Source organism: Nanorana parkeri, unplaced genomic scaffold (assembly GCF_000935625.1).
Source record: "Nanorana parkeri isolate BGI_ZX_2015 unplaced genomic scaffold, ASM93562v1 scaffold1771, whole genome shotgun sequence".
NCBI lineage: Eukaryota > Metazoa > Chordata > Amphibia > Anura > Dicroglossidae > Nanorana > Nanorana parkeri.
In genome coordinates, this window is record NW_017308039.1 from 243237 (window position 1) to 262334 (window position 19098).

The window sequence follows — 19098 nt, forward strand, 5'->3', positions numbered from 1 at the left end:
ACTTTGACCAAAGTGTCAACTTATATCACTGCGCACATCACACACACAGTACCATGCGCCTGTAACTTATCACCAATGTGTGTAATTGTTAGGCGTGTTGGAGGTTCTGTTGCACACTCGCACCTCCGTTGTCATTGTACTTCCACGACGTTCTCGAATTTCAAATACCACTTCAAAATGGTCTTGCGCTCCTCGAACGACAACCGCGCTTCCACCATTTTTTTTGACTGTTCTGCCTGTGGCATGGTGACGCCAGCATTCATTTGATTACCACCACCTATTGAGCGAACGTCATACTACACATTGTCACCGTCATCCAATTCAACTTTGAAAAGTAATATATAGAGGACATCTCTTAAAATGCGTATAATTTGGCACCCCCGATTATAGATATTTATTCCAACTATAAAAGAGAAGTAAAACCAAACCTTATGTGGCAGTGTAAGCCAATGCCACGGTGTAGTTTGGCAACTATGGCACCCAGGACTATCAGCAAGAGGGGCTGAGAGAGTCCAGAGAGTAAACCATTTTATAAGGAAGAACCTGGCCTGTCAGATTCCACCAGGTTTTCAGAATTGTAGCTGGGATCTGGAGATTTCTTAGAGCTCTGGGTGGGTTAGAGCTCCAGTCCTGGGGCCATAGTTGCCAAACTACACCGTGGCATGGGCTTACGCTGCCACACTAATTAGTTACCTTTGGGTCACAAGAGTACAATTACTAATGTCAGCTGATAGCAGGCTAATGCCCACCATCAGCAAACAGGCCAAAACCACTCTGCAGTCAAGAAAGTTCCCATCAATTATGTCAGAATCCACCCCGGATGCCCGACAGCTAACTCTACCTTACTGACCGCGCCTGACAGCCACACCTGCACCAGCCCCTTCCCTGGCCTACAGCTGCAGCCAGCATTGTTCACTTTGTAATGTATATGTTCCCTTCACTTAGTGAATGAGTAAAGACGTGCTCAATTCCATTCAACTATGCGAAAGCAAAAAATCTGATTCATTCACGTCACATTCTGAACATCTATATGGTCTCTGTCCTGAGTGACTCCTTTAGTGTTCAGTAAGATGAGACTTTTGTCTGAAGCACGTGTCACTCTCTGAATACTCTCTATATGGTTTCTGTCCAGTGTGGATCCTCTGGTGCCGAGTTAGAGTTTCCTCACGTATGAAGCACTGGTCACATTCTGAACATCTAAATGGTTTCTCTCCAGTGTGACTTCTCTGGTGTTGAGTTGAGTCACAAGTGTACAAATATATTTTAACTGCACCTGACCAAAATCTTAAAGTTTACCCAAAGATACGGTAGCTGCGCTGGAGTAAATGTTCTGCGTAGGGACATCCAAATGACTGAGTGCATTATAAACTCATGTGACATATACACATTGCACTGGAATTTTCTTTCTAAAATATTAGTACATTATTAGTTATTTCTGAAAAATCGATTTACTTAGCAAGTGAGGTAAAGATGTTTCATTCTATTATCCAGTTTTGAGGAAGCAAAAATTCTGTTCCCTTGCACATAACTGGGTATTCATAGTGGTCACATCCCCACCTTGTTTACTAAGCTAAGTGAACATACAGATTCCCAAGTCAACAGTCTCTACTAATTTTGTAAATCAACCCCAATGTGTTTTTGACCAAGATTTGTGTTTAGGTCATCAGCACAGTCTTGTGAATGGGGACAATCTCATGAATTCCTCTCCGAGAAACATGCGGTCAGCTGCAGGTGGGACGGGCTGTACAGTTTAATGACAGTTGTCACCACCCACTGCCATTTGCAGCTGTTGTAATCACATGTGCTGCGATTAGCTGCAGATGATCATAGCTGGATGCAGCTGATCGCATGGATCTCAAAGAGAAATTTGTGAGAATCATGTGATTAGCCTTATTCCCGAATGTGAATGCGGTCTAACAGATACAAGCCGATATTTCTATAATGTGAAATGTATCACTTTCAGAATATGGATAGGGCTTCTCTCCTAGGTGATTCCTCCAGCGTCCAATAGAATGTAACTTTTGATTTAAGTACTTTTCATTCAGAGTATTAAAACAACACCACTATTTCATTGCAGATTTTCCGGTGTTGAATAAGATTCATCTTTTGTGTGAAGCTCTTGTCACAGTTTAAGCATTGAAATGGTTTCTCTCCTGTGTGAGTCCTCCAGTGAACCCTAAGCTGAGATTTGGAGGTGAAACATTTGTCACATTCTGAACAGCTGTATGGTTTCTCTCCTGTGTGGATCTTCTGGTGTTTAGTGAGATATTTCTTTATTAAAAAGCACTTGTCACATTCTGAACATTTAAATAACTTTTCTCCTGTATGGGTTTTCTGGTGCTCAGTAAGATTTATCTTTCGTGCAAAGCTCTTGTCACATTCTGAACATTTAAAAGGTTTCTCTCCAGTGTGAGTCCTCTGATGATCAACAAGCTGAGATTTCTTGGTGAAACATTTGTCACATTCTGGACATCGGTGTGGTTTCTCTCCTGTGTGGATCATCTGATGATCAATAAGATTCCTCTTTTGTGAGAAGCACATGTCGCACTCTGAACATCTATATGGTTTCGCCCCCGTGTGTATCATCTGGTGCTCAGTAAGTTTTCTCTTTAGTCTGAAGCTCTTGTCACATTCTGAGCATCTAAATGGTTTCTCTCCAGTGTGAGTCCTCTGGTGCTGAGTAAGATTTATTTTTTGTGTGAAGCACTTTCCACATTCTGAACATCTAAATGATTTATGTCCAGTGTGGATCCTCTGGTGTTGAGTAAGAGATCCCTTTTGTGTGAAGCACTTGTCACATTCTGAACATCTGAATGGCTTCTCTCCAGTGTGAGTCCTCTGGTGTTTAAACAGATTGTCCTTTTTTGGGAAACACTGAGCACATTCTGAGCATTTAAAGGTCTTCTCTCCTGCGTTACTCTGGTGGTACTTTTCAGATGGTTTCTCTTCATTATGAATCTTCTGGTGAACTGTAAGAAGTGACTTTGAAATGAAGCTTCTCTCACACTCCGAGCACTCATATAGCTTGTGTCCTCCGGGATCCATCATGTGCTAAAGAATAACAACTTAGCAGTAGTATATTTTCAGACTCCTGACGGTGGATCTCTAAAAAAATAAAAATACATTATTATAGAATATTGACAACAGATAAAGAACCTTGGAATTACATTTCTGCATTTTTCTGCATGTCTTCAGATATTATAATATTGAAGAAACCATAAAAATCATTTTCAAATATAGGTTTATGCTCATGCCTTTCCTCTTTTGTTGCTTCAACAGTTTATTCTCTTTGTGTAAAATGTTACTCACCTGAGAGCCTCCTGAAGAAGCAACAGATCCCAAAATATTGTGAAATACGTTGAGGTCTTCTTCGTTCACTTGACCGTTTGAAGATCCAGCGCATCTTAAGATATATGGACTGTATGTGTGTATACCAACTAAAAGATATCACTAGGTGGTAATTGGCCGGTAATGAAACAAGATATTCTCTCAGGAAAAGTTTGTACCGGGGCATATATTGGACACTGCTACAGCAAACTTATGGTTGTAAGCTTTTAAGAGATGTTTTAATAAAGATGAAATGTTATAAAAACAAATATACTTTGTCATATGAGTACCATTAAAGTCCGGCAAAGATCCATCAAAACTATTTCATTATAATTTATATACCAATTAAAGCAGTAATCAATATACAACTCAAATTAAAGTGCAACAACATGTAAACATTATTTCATAATGTCCAACATCATGTGATCATAGTTCTCTAATCCAATAACAATTATTGTGCATATCAATAACGTACAAAAAGCAAATTAAAGTGTAACAGTGTATCATTAATCATACATAATATTCAAAATTGTGTGATCGGCAAACATCCACCACTGTGTAGGAATACAATAGATTTATATCTTCAGTCTATCCTAATATCAGCAGTGACGAACGTTCATCTAAGGCATAAGGATCCAAGATGCCACTCGATCCACCACATGAAAGTAACATCCATTTTTATCCAGTTATGTCGGTCACCCCGTGCCACAGACACCCCAAATGGAATCACACTCAGCATAAGGATATGACCCTCTTGCTTCCAAAAAAAGCCCATATAGCGCAGTATGTTACTATGAACTATCCGGGAGATGAACACAAAACGCGGAAATCATGAAAATGATGTTGAGGAAGGCTCATAGCATAAAATGGTTTCCTTATTAGAATGATAAAATTCAATGCACAGGTACTCTCATTATTTGGTGCTTAATCCCGCACCCGGATAAAGCATTAAGCTCAACTGCAGATAAAAATGCTGCGCCATGACAGGCAATCCATGCACAAAGATAATCCTCCAAGTTACATGGTTTCGTAGTGTTAGACCCGCCCCTATGCGTTTCATCACCACGATGTCCTCCGGAGCTGCGAAACACTGAAATCCCCATATATTGCATCTCCTCTCCATTAAAAGAGAACTATGGTGTAACCTTTTTATCCCATAGTTTTCGTTAGAACATGTGAGGACATATACTAACGTCCTCCCGTGACCAAAAACTCAGTGTATAGTGGGCTATTATATACTGTCGAGATTCACCCAGCTGGCTGATTGACAGCTGGCTCTGCCTATCTAGAGGAAGAGCCAGCTGTGCCTGCCCCTCCCCCATCAGTTCCTCCAGTCAGCGCTGGAAGATTGGAGAGGGGAGGGGAAGAATCTCCCTGATAGTCACTTCTCTCTGCAGTGAGATGATTGGGAAGTGAGCGAGCGGCGGTATGTGTTCGCTCACTTCCCGATCCATAAAGCCGACGTGTGACAATTCCATTGTCACACATCGGCTCCAACTATGAAGATGAGTGTGAATCACTCACTTCATAGTTCTCCTTTAACACGTTCAGCACTTCTTCGAAAGCTTGTTCCCAATCGGATTCAGTCACATAAAATTCCCACTTAACAGATAAATTCATTGGCTCTTAAGGAACTCATTCCAAAACACATATGTTGATGGATCCAGACAATAAGATTCCAACCATAAACATGTAATGTATAGCACAAGCACAGCAATTGGCATAATAGATATCATTGGTATCACCAATGGTAATATGACAGGTCTCCCTGGGTATCATAATAAATTCTTGATTAATAGCATATACTAATATATATTAGTAACATATATGAAATCAATCATCAACCTTATTAGACATACGTCAAAATACCAGTGTATGCCCCACAAGCCCCTGGCACCAAAGGTAATGTCCAATATCCTTAATTGTCTTAAACATCATAGAATGTATTCATTGACATATATAATGATGCGTTATCAATAATCGTAAACATACATAACAGATCTTAAAGGAGAACTATGGGGTCAGGGCTTTTCCCCATAGTTCTCTTAAGGGTCACGGGAGGACATATACTACCCTCCTCCCGTGACCCAAAACTCAGTATATAGCGAGCTACAGCTTGCGGTATACCGAGACTGCCGCAGCCAGGACAGATCCCGACATTACTATTGAGATCCACCCAGCTGTGTGAGTGACAGCTAGCTCTGCCTATCTAGAGGCAGAGCCAGCTGTACCCGCCCCTCCCCTGTCCATTCCGCCAAGTGTTTTTCCCCATAGTTCTCTTAAGGGTCACGGGAGGACATATACTAACCTCCTCCCGTGACCCAAAACTCAGTATATAGCGAGCTACAGCTTGCGGTATACCGAGACTGCCGCAGCCAGGACAGATCCCGACATTACTGTTGAGATCCACCCAGCTGTGTGAGTGACAGCTGGCTCTGCCTATCTAGAGGCAGAGCCCATTCCTCCACTCAACGCTGGAGGATCGGGGCGGGGAGGAATAGATGCAGGGAGCTGTGAGTGACAGTCACTGCTCTCTGCAGAGAGATGATCAAGAAGTGAGCGAACGATGGTATGTGATCGATCACTTCCCGATCTATTGAGCCGACGTGTGACAGTTTCATTGTCCCACGTCGGCTCGAACTATGAGGATGAGTGGTTTTCACTCACCTCATAGTTCTCCTTTAAACAAAAAAATCCTCCCAATTTATCTGTTTTGCTTTTTGATATGGCTTTTTTTATTTTAAGTTTCTTGCTTTAACCTCGCAACAGTAACCTATCCTATACACGCTTGGCATCGGTTTCACATTCATCCTCTATAGAGCGATTTCGTCTCAATCTTATATGTTGGCTATATGGAATCGAGGGCACAGGATGTCCACCATTGGCACACACAATACAGAATGTAAACTCTAACAATGGACGTCTCTTCCCTGTTGGACCATTAAATAATACCACTGAACGTATTTAGATAATAATATTATTATTATACAGGATTTATATAGCGCCAACAGTTTGCGCAGCACTTTACAATATAAAGGAAGACATTCCAATCACAATACAATTCAAGACAAGATGGTAACGAGGGCCCCGCCCTTGAGGGCTATATCAATATATACCTGCTGATCCTGCCAGAAATCCAGCAAGCACCTAATTGTAGGTGCACTCTGCAGTGTTATATCAAACAGTGTAATCAGGAAGTAGGACAGGGGGAGATGTTTCTGTAGTCCTAACCATTCCAGTCCTAGGGTGACAATGCTGCTCCTACATAGGTACAGTACAGCAAGTAAATATCTGTCCCCGTTTCCCAGATATACGTCATACTTTCACATTCTCACATTACTATTGCAAGATTAAAAGCCAAGTAAGAATTTAAATGAGGCAAAGACACAGTTCATGCAAACAGAAAATATATTTATTTAAGTTCCACCAAATACTATAAAGTTTATAAGAGAAAGGACAGCAGAGGGTGTTCCCTTTCATACACCTGCCATGTAGTTGGCAAGCCTGTCATTGGTTGCTAGGACACCAGCAGCCCTAGCAACCAGTGACTGAGGTGGACGTGGAGAATCCAATGCAGGTTGGCAATTGCGGTCCGGAGAGAATCACCCCTTGGTCTGCGTCCATTTAAGGACCCCTGGCACAGAGGGGGAGGCAATCTCAGCAACCTGCTGTGGAACTACAAGTCCCATGAGGCATTGCAAGACTCACAGCCGCAGACATGACTCCCAGAGACAGAGGCATGGTGGGATTTGTAGTTTGTCCTGTGGTCGCCTCCTCCATGATGCAACAATAAAGACAAGCCGAATCTCAGAGACATTTGTGTCCAGAATCAGGAAGAGAAAATAAAAGGTGATTTCCAGAGGTGATTGGAATGAAGAGTGTGAGCGGAGCTCAGGAAGAGGTCAGGTCCGGATGTGTCAGAAATGGGTCAGTGTGGTGTCAGTGGTGACAAGCTGAAGAATGGGGATTACCTCCATAGGATGTGATGGAAGGATCTCCTCTAGTGCTGGAATCGGCCGCTCGGGGAGAGAGAGAGAGAGGAAGTCACCTCAGAGATGTGGGAGAAGTCTGAGGGGAGGTCATGTCATAACCCGGAAGTGACGTCCTAACAGTATCATAGAGAGGAGGAAGGAGGATAGAGAGGTGCAGAGAGGGGAGGGGGAGGAGCTGAGTGTGAGTGAGAACGGAGCACACAGGGGACTGATGATAAGAAGTGGAGGATCTGGTGGAATGGAGCACACGGGGGAGGGGAGAATACTGTGACAGAGAAGAGTTCTCTATATGTACAGTGCGGGGAGCAGAGGAAGAGCCATGGAGGAGGAAAACTATTCCGGGGGACAAAGTGATCAGGAAACTGCTGACATCACCCCAGATAGCAAGCAATTGAGTTGCAAGTTTGAAGATGACTTGCTAAACTATAGTAGACTTCCCAAGATTCACAATTTTGTTGCACAATTACAGCAAGTCCGCATTGCAAGTCTCCAGACCAACATGCTTGCAGAGCTCTTGCTAAGACCTGCAGGATTCTTGCTGTAGACTTGCCAAGCAAATTTGCTACAAATTCAAAAAGTGTGAACTAGAACTTGTGCTGCGAGTGTTCTTCAAGTCTACAACTTGCCAGGAATGTGTGCAGCAAGTTATCAAGAATTACAATTTAACCCTGCCACAAGTTTGTAACAAGTTATCCTTACTATCTGCGACATAGATGATGAACCGCTGGGACAGAGACTGCAGAGAGCTATGAGAGGACCGCAATGACAGCAACAAGTCTGTGTCTGATGAGAGCAGGCAAGCTCAGCACTACAGCTGTGATCACACTACAAGTCCCATCATGCATCTGTCTCTGGAAGTCATGTCTGTGGCTGTCAGAGTCTTGCAATGCCTAAATACTGAAGTGTGTGATCAGAGGACCTGTATGTATGTATATATGAGCGATGGATGGAGAGACCTAGACTGGAATATGAGTGAAGAATAGGATAGATGTCACCAGCACACCAACAATGTTGCAGTCCAGAATGTTCATTTATTGGAACGTCATGTCACCAGATCTAGAAAATGGAAGGTCCCTCTGCACTCCTGACAGCGTTCCTGGCCCAAATTGCAATGGTGGTGCTCGCAGTGATAATCACGGATGGCGCCGTGCACATCAACAGTAGAAAGCCAGAATCGCCAGCACTCAATAAATAGTTGTAGCCCTATTGTGGTGTTAGGTCCTTTAAGAGGAAGGATATTGCAGCTGCAGGTGGAGCCAGAGAGCACAGGTTGTGGAGACTGGATACAGAGCTGATTTGGATACATTTTTGCTGAAAGGATTTTTGGGAACTGCATTCCCCAGGAGACTGTGGGGAGGAAACAGGAGGCTTATGGGTTGTAACTGCAGAGCAGCCTCAGCCTGGGACAGCCTTTTGAAGAGGACAGACCTGTGTAACCCTGTGTGGGCTAAGACTGTGTGCAATAGAGCTGTGTGGCCACCTCTGACATACAGGGACACACAGGCTCTGTGCAGCGGTGTACAGAGAGACTGACCTGAGTTGCTGAATTAGAGAGGACCAGATCGAGTGCCTGAAGTGAGGACAGGTGACGTCGAGGCCTAGCCGCACGGCCGAACCAGCCACCGGGGTGATCCAGCCAGCCCAGCTGAGAGGGAGTAGCCAGATAGAGACGACCGAGATGACTGCCAGTCTCCTGAATGAGTGAAAACTTCTTACAAGGGACCCAGATGACTTCACCTTCCTCCCAGAGTCGACTTGAGAGAGAGAGAGAGGACACCCAGCTTCTACCAGCAGACTTCATCTCTTCCCATTTGATCTGAGGAGCGGTGAGAGGCCTTTGGCCACAGTGACACCCTGTTTATTGTTCATATCTGCACTACAGTAAGGGCCCCAATGCCAGCTAGCCTAGGACAGTACTACTGGCCAGTAGTTTAGAGTGGGGTAGATACTTTCAAGTAGAGATATTAGTGTTGATTGCATTCAATCTAAGTGTATTATCTGAGACATTCTGACATTGCAGGCTTTCGTGCATGCAATAGATTGCTGCTGCGTGTCAGATTGCCTTATCCTGTTATTGGTTGTATTACATGTGATTGGGGAGCCGTTAAGTGCTTTTTTCTATTCCATAGTCATTAAATCTGTTATAAAACTTCACAAGGTGTGCTGGTGTGCTGTGGGTTCATTGCTTGTGGTGTGTCACAGAGGTGAAACAGAAGACCCGATCATCCAGCGGCTCCTTCGGGGGTGAGCGCTACACAATCTTCAAGTAATAAACGTCCATTTATTCGGACAGGTCATCACAAATGAAAAAACAACGTTTCGGGGGCCGCACACGGTCCCTTCATCAGGGTGATAATGTGACACATCTTCAACTTGGTGAGCGAACCAAAGAATCAACATCTGTAATTTTAAGGAGAATTATGAAAATCAATATTATATAGAAAAGCACCAGGTCACCATATTGCAACGGAGCAACATTGTCTGTCAATATTAAAGGCGTTCTAAACCTTCCCGTTTTTTTGCCTATATCTACTGCTAGCAAGTGGTAGATATACGCAAACAGTTTGAAAAAAACGATTTAACAGCGGTTTACACTTACCTTGTTTTCGCTGCGTGCTCCCGCCCGAGAAAACAAAACTGTGCGGGCGGGCGCAAAGCATCCTGGGGCGCACGCGCGTGTAGTTCGGATTCTCGGGCGGAGACGAGCAGAGACGCAAGGTAAGTCTATGGACGCGTGCACCCGCATGCAGACACCGTGGGATCAGAAGTGCCAGCAAGGACAGAGGAGTCAGCGCTGGACGGAGAGCCGCCGCACCGCTGGAGGGACAGATGAAAACATCAGGAAAGAAGAAGAATCGGATTAAGAGACATCGTTTAAAGTATGTGCTGGCATTAAAATGAAAAATTATCCTTTAATGTCACTTGAAACAGTTACTTCATTCTTACTTATATTATCACATTCCCATTGCAAGCCGTGAGAAAGACAAGTGAGTAATATTTAAATTAGGCAAAGACAAGTAAACAAAAGTCTTGTTTAAAGGAGAACAATGGGGTCAGTGTTTTTCCCCACAGTACTCCTAAGGGTCACGGGAGGACCCTTTATATCAGGGTCTACTCTATATCAGTTCTCTCCTGGGACTTCTGCCCCGACTTTTCTAAACATTGGCATGGTATGAAAGCTTGCCGTGCTTGTGGTATTGACATGGTATGAAAGCTTGCAGGGAGCGCAATCGTCAATTTTGTATGTAGGCGCACCCGACGCGTGTGTACATTAATATGCACTCGCGGTGAACTTTTTTTATTATTTTTACTTTACTTTATTGCCATCACAGAAGAGGGCTTACAACCCCCCTATGTGATAGCAAACTAATGATGACAGGTACTCAAGGTGACCTTAGGGGTCGATTAGACCCCTAATGACACCTTTGCACTCCAAATAAGCTATCGGCTCGCAGATTGCACTCCAATAAGCTTATTGCCCGGCTTCTGCAGTCGAGCTATGACACCTGATGGACTGGAAGTGATGCAATCGGTGTCACTTCCAATCCCATAGAGCGGGCAGGAGATCTGCGAAAGGATGTTCACTGCTCTGCTCCCAGGGGTTTCCGCCGACACCCAACATGCCAGTCCCGGGGCCTGCAGGAGGGGCAGCAGAGCCCAGCAAACAAGGTGGGGGTGTCAGGCGTGGGGCGTACCGCACCAGCCCCTGGAACCGGTCTGGCAGTCAGAGTCCCAGCGGTCTGTTTAAAGGGGCCCGCTGCCACCGACGTATGAGACACGTCCGTGGAAGCGAAAGGGTTAAAGTGAGAATATGGAGCCAGCCAAACAGCATGGAGCCGGCTTCTTGGGCAATCAGGCAGGCAGCAGGCAGGTTGGCCGGGAGTACTTGGCCAAACACTCGGTATCGGCACTAATACTAGTATCCTTGCCTTATATAGCAGTCAAGGATACTAATACTAGTATCCTTGACCACTTACCTTGTACTCATGGTGGCAGCCATTTTGGACATGTGCAGACTGCAGTCTCTTTTATATCCTCTGATTGCATCACCGCTTGCCTGCGCGTGATGATGTGGCAACACCTGACTATATCAGTCTGCTCAGGATTCAGGCTCATTGCCCTTGTGTTTCTGCTCCGAGGTGCATCTCTGGCGATCTGAGTTCCTTTGTGTGTTTCTGTGTATGATCCGGTCCGGCTGACGTTTCCTCTGGCTCTCGACCCCGCATCGGCAGACGTACCCGCATTGGACTTGATTCCGGCTTGGATGACTACCCGCTTTCGACTTGACACTGGCTTGGACGACTACCCGCTTTGGACATGATCCCAGCTCGGCAGATGTACCCGCATTGGACTTGACCGGCTTGTTCCTGACCTCTCTGCTCCCTGATGAATGTTTATTTATGTTCCTTTAACCCTTTCGCTGCCAAGGACGTATGGCATACGGAAACTGGCTTCGTGACATTACGCAAGGTCCATGAATCCTTCCGATGCAGGTACTCCCACGATTCCTATGCTGGTCTCCAGGCTCGATCAACAAGATCACCTTTTGGGTCAGTTCGCTCAGGCGTTGCAGACGTTGCTTGCACGCACCGCACACCTTCCTCATGGTGCTTCTGGGCCGGTGGTTCCTCCTGCTGCTCCCATTGCCACTCCTGCAGTTGCAGCTGAAGTCCCTGTTACCAGAGGGATGACTGGTTCAGCCCCCTGCCGCAGCGATATGGGGTGAACCGAGTCAGTGTCGTGGCTTCCTAAACAAAGTGGGCATATATTTTGAGATGGTCCCTCAGGCTTTTCCTTCTGCTAGGTCCAAAGTGGGCTTCCTGATTTCGTTGCTCTCGGACAAGGCCTTGGCGAATCCCTTATGGGAGAACGATAAACCCGTGATACACGATTACCCGAGTTTTGTTGCCTCCTTTCATAGGGTATTCGATGTACCTGCCCGCTCTGCCTCTGCTGCAAAGCAGCTCCTGTCCATGCAACAGGGTATACGAACCGTAGCCGAATATGCCATTGAATTCCGTACCCTGGCTGCAGAGGTGGGATGGAATAATTAGGCCCTGGTGGCTGCCTTTACGCATGGTCTCTCTGATGCGTTGAAGGACGAGGTTGGGGCTAAGGATCTCCCTGACGAGCTCGAGGCTCTCGTTTCCTTTCTGATTTTGATCGATACCAGGCTCAGGGAGAGGCCTTTGTTTAAGGTGCGCCTGCGGAGGCCTTCTACCAGATTGGCTCCTACGCGTTCTTTCCCACCCATTCCTCCCTCACCTCCCACGCCTCCTGGGGATGGTGCGTCTGGCAGTGAACCTATGCAGCTGGGATTCACTCACCTTTCCAAGGCTTAACGGGCCTTTGGGAGGAGGGAGGTGCCTGTATTGCGGTCTGGGAGGGCATTTCCTATAGTCATGCCCGACCCGTCCGGGAAACGCTCGCACCTAAGGTCCTGTCGGGGGCAGATCTTGGGTGGAATTTCCTCGTCCCCGCCTTTGCGAAAAGATAAACCGCTAATCATAGTTGTCCTTTCCTGGACAGGGAGCACAGCGGTTACTCAGGCATTGGTGGACTCCGGCGCTAGCGGTTATTTTATTGACAGTACATTTGTTGCTGAAAATTCCATACCCCTGCAGCCTCATGTTACTCCACTGGCCATCAAGGCAATTGATGGTAGACCCCTGCAACCAGCGCAGGTTACCCACGAGACTGTTCCGGTCGATATGGCGATTGGGGCTGTTCACAGGGAATCTGCCTGTTTTCAGGTTATTTCATCCCGCACTACTCCGCGGTTTTGGGGTTCCCTTGGCTTCAGCAGCACAACTCGACCTTTGATTGGCAGTCGGCCGAGATCCTCTCTTGGTCTCCAAAGTGTGGCGCTGTTTGCATAAATGGGCCTGTTAAGGTACTTTGTACCTCCTCGGATTTTGTGTTGCCTTCTGAATATCATGATATCGGGATGTATTTGACAAGATGCACGCTGGTGCCCTTCCCCCTCATCATTCCTACGATTGAGCTGTAGATTTGCAAACCGGTGCCATTCCCCCACGTGGCAGGGTTTATCCTCTTTCTGTTGCGGAGAATAAGGCGATGGAGGAGTACGTGGCGGACGCGCTTTCCCGGGGACACATTCGCAAGTCCATTTCTCCAGCGGGTGCTGGCTTTTTCGTCGTAAAGAAAAAGGGGGCGAGTTGAGGCCTTGCATTGACTATAGGGGTCTCAATCGCATCACAGTCAAGAATGCATACCCGATTCCGTTGATTACCGAATTGTTCGACCGCCTCAAAGGAGCAACGGTCTTTACCAAGCTTGACCTAAGGGCAGCATATAACCTCGTAAGGATCAAGGAGGGTGACGAGTGCAAGACCGCGTTTAAACACCAGAACCGGTCATTATGAATATATGGTCATGCCTTTTGGCTTGTGCAATGTGCCGCTGTCTTCCATGAGTTCATTAATGATGTCTTTCGCGATATGTTGCAGCAATGTGTGGTGGTCTATTTGGATGAAATCTTGGTTTATTCGGACTCCATTGAATCACACTACTTGGATGTCAGACGGGTGCTGCAGCGGTTGCGTAGGAATGGGCTTTTCTGTAAGCTTGAGAAATGTGAATTTCACCTGTCTTAGGTTGCCTTCTTGGGCTATATCATTTCTGCTGAAGGGTTCCCCATGGCCACTTAGAAGATTTCGGCAGTTCTGCAATGGCCTTGCCCCAGTGGTCTCCGTTCCATTCAGCGTTTCCTTGGGTTTGCCAACTATTATCGGAAATTTATCAGGAACTTTTCCGCTTTGGCCAAACCCATCTCCGATCTGACCAAGAAGGGCAGCGATTCCCACAATTGGACGCTTGCTGCTTCCCAGGCTTTTGAGGGCCTCAAGTCTGCTTTCGCTTCGGCTCCAAATTCTGTCTCATCCCAATCCTGGTTTGCCCTTTGTCCTAGAGGTGGATGCGTCTGAGACAGGAGTAGGCGCCCTCCTGTCTCAGCGTCGGACACCTGATGGACCCTTACTCCCTTGTGGGTTCTACTCCAGGAAGTTGTCTCCAGCAGAATGCAATTACCAGATTGGAGACAGAGAGCTTTTGGCTATCATCCTGGCCCTCAAAGAGTGGAGATACTTGCTCGAAGGTTCTGTGGTTCCGGGTTCTCATTCTCACCGACCGTAAAAATCTGACGTATCTCTCGGAGGCCAAGAGGCTTACACCCCGTCAGGCTAGATGGACCTTATTCTTGTCTCATTTTAACTATGTGGTCTCCTATTTGCCCGGCTCCAAGAATGTTAAGGCTGATGCCTTGTCTCGCCAGTATTCTGAGTTGTCCAGGGAGGACTCCATGCCGACGCCAGTCATACCTTCCGATCATATTCTGGCTGCCATCCGCACCAACTTGACCTCTCCCCTTGGGGAACAAATCCTGGCTGCCCAGTCCGATGCACCCACTGGGAGACCTGCTGGCAAATGTTTTGTGCCTGTGGGGTTGCGCACGTACCACAATTCCAAGATTGCCAGTCATCCTGGTAAGAACCTGATTTCCTGGGCGGTTTCCCGTCAGTTCAGGTGGCCATCTCTCCACACTGATGTCTACACGTATGTGGCTGCATGTTCCGTCTGTGCCCAGAACAAATCTTCTTGACGCCTACCCTTGGGCCTACTGCATCCCATTCCAAATGGGGAGCTTCCCTGGTCTCACCTGGCCATGGATTTTATTGTGGCGCTTCCTGCGTCCCGCGGTTACCCTCTTGGTGGTCGATCGATTCTCCAAGATGTGCCACTGTGTTCCGTTTAAGAAGATGCCTACCGCTCAGGAGCTGGCCTCTGTGTTTGCCAGGGAGGTCTTTCGGTTACACGGGGTGCCTAAGGAGATTGTCTCGGACCGCGGGAGTCAGTTTGTCTCTAGGTTCTGGCATGCCTTTTGCTCTCAGTTGGATATTCGACTCTCCTTCTCCTCAGCCTACCATGCGCAGTCCAATGGTGCCGCTGAGCGTTCCAACCAAGCCCTGGGGCAATTTCTCCGCTGCTATATCTCTGACCATCAGGACAATTGGGTTGATCTGCTACCCTGGGTGGAGTTTGCCAGGAACTCTGCCATCAACTCGTCCTCCGGAATGTCTCCGTTCATGGCGAATTATGGGTTCCAACCCTCTGTGTTGCCTGAGTCATTCTCGCCACAGGACATTCAGGCTCTGGATCATCTTCGTGTCCTCCGTTCCTCTTGGGTGCAGATTCAGAAGTCTTTACGGGTCTCTGCTCAGCATCAGAAGCTCCAGGCAGACCGGGAACGTCTGCCGGCTCCTTCGTACCAAGTTGGGGAGAGGGTGTGGTTGTCAACTCGTAGTCTCAACCTCAGGGTGCCTGCTCCGAAATTGGCTCCCCGTTTTGTTGGACCCTTTCGCATTCTGCATGGGGTGAACCCGGTTGCCTATGCCGTAGACCTTCCACCTGGCATACGTATCTTCAATGTCTTCCACGTGTCGCTTTTGAAGCCTCTGGTTTGTAATCGCTATACCTCCTCACTTCCTCGCCCGCGTCCCATTCCTGTGGGCAATCATGAGGAGTATGAGATTAGCGGTGTCCTGGACTCCCGTCTGCTCCGCGGTTGGGTCCAATTCCTAGTGCACTGGAAGGGCTATGGTCCTGAGGAGCGATCCTGGGTTTCCACCGCTGATATTCGTGCGCTCGCCCTTCTCCACGCTTTCCATGCTCGCTTCCCTCAGAAACCGTTTTTTGCTCCACGGAGGGGGGACCATTGAGGGGAGGGTACTGTCAAGGTCTTACCTTGTCCTCATGATGGCAGCCATTTTGGACATGTGCAGACTGCAGTCTCTTTTATATCCTCTCATCGCTTGACTGCTGCCTGGACGTCGCACAGTGATGATGTGGCAACACCTGACTATATCAGTCTGCTCAGTATTCAGATTCATTGCCCTTGCGTTTGTGCTCCAAGGTGCATCTCTGGTGATCTGAGTTCCTTTGTGTGTTTCTGTTTATGATCCGGTCCGGCTGACGTTTCCTCTGGCTCTCGACCCCGCATCGGCAGACGTACCCGCATTGGAATTGATTCCGGCTTGGACAACTACCCGCTTTGGACTTGACCCTGGCTTGGACGACTACCCGCTTTGGACATGATCCCAGCTCGGCAGATGTACCCGCATTGGACTTGACCGGCTTGTTCCTGACCTCGCTGCTCCCTGATGAATGTTTATTTATGTTCCTTTTAAATAAACAACTTTATTTTACCTGCGTTTCCGTGTGGTCTGGTTTCCTGGCTCCCGTGACACATACAGTGGGGCAAAAAAGTATTTAGTCAGCCACCAATTGTGCAAGTTCTCCCACTTAAAAAGATGAGAGAGGCCTGTAATTGGCATCATAGGTAGACCTCAACTATGAGAGACAAAATGAGAAAACAAATCCAGACAAATCACATTGGCTGATTTGGAACTAATTTATTTGCAAATTGTGGTGGAAAATAAGTATTTGGTCAATATAAAAGGCTACCATCAGTAACACACTACGCCGCCAGGGACTCAGATCCTGCAGTGCCAGACGTGTCCCCCTGCTTAAGCCAGTACATGTCCGGGCCCGTCTGAAGTTTGCTAGAGGGCATTTGGATGATCCAGAAGAGGATTGGGAGAATGTCATATGGTGTAAACCTCTACTCCCTTCCTATGGAGCTCAAGAAGGAACCTCAGGGCTTTCCCCAATGTGGTGAAGGAGTGGTTCAGATTGGGGATGCTGCTTTAACCCTCTTAGGTGTAGTGAGGGGGCGCAGTTCCCACAAGCCTCATTTACCAAAGGGAAACAATGGGAGGAGTTACCAGTGTATTACCGCATATACTGGTGATTAAATACAGTACCCACAACCAAGGGTTAACTTATATCTCCCCACAATTTATCACATGAACCCCTGCGCAATTGCCTGGAGGAAGCTCCAACTATACACAGTGAGAGTCCAGAGTACAAGCAGTTCTATAGGAGGGTGTAATCTGTAGTTGAACCAGCAGATGGCGCTAGTATAAGGCTGTACAATGATCACAGGCTGTTAAGCTGAAATACTTGCAGTTGAGACGAGCAGTGCAGTCCTTGCCAGACGGGAGAGAGGTAAGCTGTGCTGATGAGCTGGGTACTCACTCCTGTGAGGTTTCACGGTTTCCACCAGCAGGTTGTGGCAGTTCAGTTGGGGGGTATGAGAGCAATTGCTCAGCGTACAGTTATCCATTGACTGAACGCCGAGAAAGGGTGCCAAAAACATGTAGACACATTTTAAGAAGGGAGAAAGTGTATTTAAAATTGTAATACTCAACATACACTGATAACAAAAGATGAATACAAGTCACGTTTGATTTCTGCTATTGCAAGAGCTGCTCACAGTGGTTACTATCAGCGTCCAGACACTTCCGATTACCACCAACTACCATTTGAGCAACATTGGCCAAAGTGTCAACTTATATCACTGCGCACATCACACACACAGTACCATGCGCCTGTAACTTATCACCAATGTGTGTAATTGTTAGGTGTGTTGGAGGTTCTGTTGCACACTCACACCTCTGTTGTCATTGTACTTCCACGACGTTATCGAATTTCAAATACCACTTCAAAATGGTCTTGCGCTCCTCGAACGACAACCGTGCTTCCGCCATTTTCTTTGACTGTCCTGCCTGTGGCATGGCGACGGCAGCATTTGATGAACGCCACCTATTGAGCGAACGTCATACTACACATTGTCACCGTCATCCAATTCAACTTTGAAAAGTAATATATAGACGACATCTCTTAAAATGTGTATAATTTGGCACCCCCGATTATAGATATTTATTCCAACTTTAAAAGAGAAGTAAAAGCAAACCTTATGTGGCAGTGTAAGCCAATGCCACGGTGTAGTTTGGCAACTATGGCACCCAGGACTATCAGCAAGAGGGGCTGAGAGAGTCCAGAGAGTAAACCATTTTATAAAGGAAGAACCTGGCCTTTCAGATTCCACCAGGTTTTCAGAATTGTAGCTGGGATCTGGAGATTTCTTAGAGCTCTGGGTGGGTTAGAGCTCCAGTCCTGGGGCCAAACTACACCGTGGCATTGGCTTACGCATCCACACTAATTAATTACCTTTGGGTCATAAGAGTACAATTACTAATGTCAGCTGATAGCAGGCTAATGTCCACCATCAGCAAACAGGCCAAAACCACTCTGCAGTCAAGAAAGTTCCCAACAATTGTCAGAATCCACGCCAGATGCCTGACAGCTAACTCTACCTTACTGACCACGCCTGACAGCCACACCTGCACCAGCCCCTTCCCTGGCCTGTAGCTGCAGCCAGCATTGTTCACTTTGTAATGTATATGTTCCCTTCACTTAGTGAATGAGTAAAGACGTGCTCAATTCCATTCAACTATGCGAAAGCAAAAAATCTGATTCATTCACGTCACATTCTGAACATCTATATGGTCTCTGTCCTGAGTGACTCCTTTAGTGTTCAGTAAGATGAGACTTTTGTCTGAAGCACGTGTCACTCTCTGAATACTCTCTATATGGTTTCTGTCCAGTGTGGATCCTCTGGTGCCGAGTTAGAGTTTCCTCACGTATGAAGCACTGGTCACATTCTGAACATCTAAATGGTTTCTCTCCAGTGTGACTTTTCTGGTGTTGAGTTACAAGTGTAAAAATATATTTTAATTGCACCTGACCAAAATCTTAAAGTTCTTTTTTTAATTCAATACTTTTTTATTTTATCAGTACAATACATAAAACAAACTTATACATCCATAATTACATATTAAAACAGCAATACAAAACA

General features: G+C 46.5%; 1 protein-coding gene across 1 annotated transcript in view; it reads right to left on the bottom strand.

The window, feature by feature from the left end:
* Positions 1–131: 131 nt before the first annotated feature.
* Positions 132–19098, bottom strand: part of LOC108799619 (zinc finger protein 845-like) — a 28690-nt gene continuing 9723 nt past the window's right edge. Inside the window, 4 exon segments of the mRNA XM_018571511.1 lie at positions 132–277; positions 1016–1226; positions 2065–3000; positions 18726–18857. Coding sequence (XP_018427013.1) covers positions 132–277; positions 1016–1226; positions 2065–3000; positions 18726–18857 — 1425 coding nt within the window.